General features: G+C 41.5%; 1 protein-coding gene across 1 annotated transcript; it reads left to right on the top strand.

The window, feature by feature from the left end:
* Positions 1–6: 6 nt before the first annotated feature.
* Positions 7–1435, top strand: LOC111370589 (homeobox-DDT domain protein RLT1-like). Its single transcript, XM_022992380.1, has 2 exons — positions 7–272; positions 497–1435. The coding sequence occupies exons 1-2, from the start codon at positions 138–140 to the stop codon at positions 1247–1249; spliced, it is 888 nt and encodes a 295-aa protein (XP_022848148.1). The 5' UTR covers positions 7–137; the 3' UTR covers positions 1250–1435.

Below are 1435 nucleotides of genomic sequence, written 5' to 3'. Positions count from 1 at the left end.
TACTGCAGATTCTGACCCAATTTGAGGATGCTGTGAAATGCGACTATCTGTCAACAGAGTTTGAGACAACAGCAGAATTATTGAGCTATAGTGCTTCGTTGGGAGATTCTTCTTTTGAATCTGCTTATTCTGGTTCCATGCCTCAACTTCCTTGGATACCACAAACGACTGCTGCTGTGGCACTGAGGCTCTTGGAGCTGGATGCCTCTATTTTTTACGTTTCACAACAGAAGGCTGAGCTGCATGATGAAAAATCAGTGGAAGCTCTTCCAGTTGAGTATCTTTCTGTCTTTTGTCACGCACCGTTTCTGGTACTCTGAAAGCACGATGCAGTATTATAATGGAGTGTGTAAAATTAGGATCCTATGGAACTCACTGCTTACCCCAAATTGCTGTAACATATATTGAGTCAGTTGATCGCCTTTTTTATGTCCTTTTTGCTATTATTTTTTACTTTTAGCAATACTTCCTTTAATTTCTTTTCTATTGTACACAGAAGATCACTTTCAGGTATTCTTATTCAAAGGATATACCAAAGACTGAAACTACAGAACTGGATCAGCATGGACCTGTGAAAGAGAGAAACTGGGGTCAACTGCGTGACATTCCTGGCAGCTCCGGAAGTAGGCAAGTGGTTCGTAAGCGAGGAAGTGGCCGCCCACGCGGACGATCTCGGAAACGGGTTTTTAGTTCAATATCAAAATCCAGCAGGCAGGGTATAAGACAAGGTGAGACATTGACTCAAGTTCTTATGCAGCATGGAGCAAGAACAGGTGGACAGAGGCATGGGCGAGGTCGACGAACTCTTAGGAAAAGGAGAACAGAGAAGGTCGTTTTAGAGACGCTGCCAAATTACTTGGGAGACACGGCCACCCTTGAGAGTATTGTGGAAGAGCCAAGAAATTCTGTCCACGAGGAACTGGTGAATTTTGACGCTAGAAATATTGAAATTGAAAATGATGCCAGTAGTAACAGCATGGAAGCTGGGGATTTCGATGATAATGCCCTAGTCAACCCGTTTGAGTTTGAAAAATGGGGTTCGAGTTATGATGTTGTTCCAAACAGAAGTAAGGAGATGGTGGAAATGAGTGACGAGGATGTAGATGAAGTTGAGCATAATGGTTATGAGGAGGAAGAGGAGGGTGAAAAATTCGAAGGTCTGGAAATGAATGATAACTCAGATGGAGAACGGGATGGGAACATGGACGAAGGCTCAGATTCCATAGTCTCCGGTGATTATAGTGATTGAGGTCTCAAATTTTTGGTAACCAGTAAGCAAGGTACCGTGTAGTGATATAATTATATATATTTTTATATTCTTTGAGATGTAACTATTCAGTTGGCAGTCTTTTGTAAAATTGTAAGAGGACATAATAATTAGATTATCCTTTTTGACTCGGTTCACTGAGAAATATAATGAGTCTAAAAATGCACA

The sequence above is a fragment of the Olea europaea genome, chromosome 21 (assembly GCF_002742605.1).
Source record: "Olea europaea var. sylvestris chromosome 21, O_europaea_v1, whole genome shotgun sequence".
NCBI classification, from domain to species: Eukaryota; Viridiplantae; Streptophyta; class Magnoliopsida; order Lamiales; family Oleaceae; genus Olea; species Olea europaea.
This window is presented reverse-complemented; position numbering and strand designations above follow the sequence as displayed.

Coding starts and splice junctions, on each gene's coding strand:
- LOC111370589 (XM_022992380.1), top strand. CDS start 138: ATGCCTCAACTTCCTTGGATACCACAAACGACTGCTGCTGTGGCACTG. Junction 273..496: donor AATCAGTGGAAGCTCTTCCA/GTTGAGTATCTT, acceptor TATTGTACACAG/AAGATCACTTTCAGGTATTC.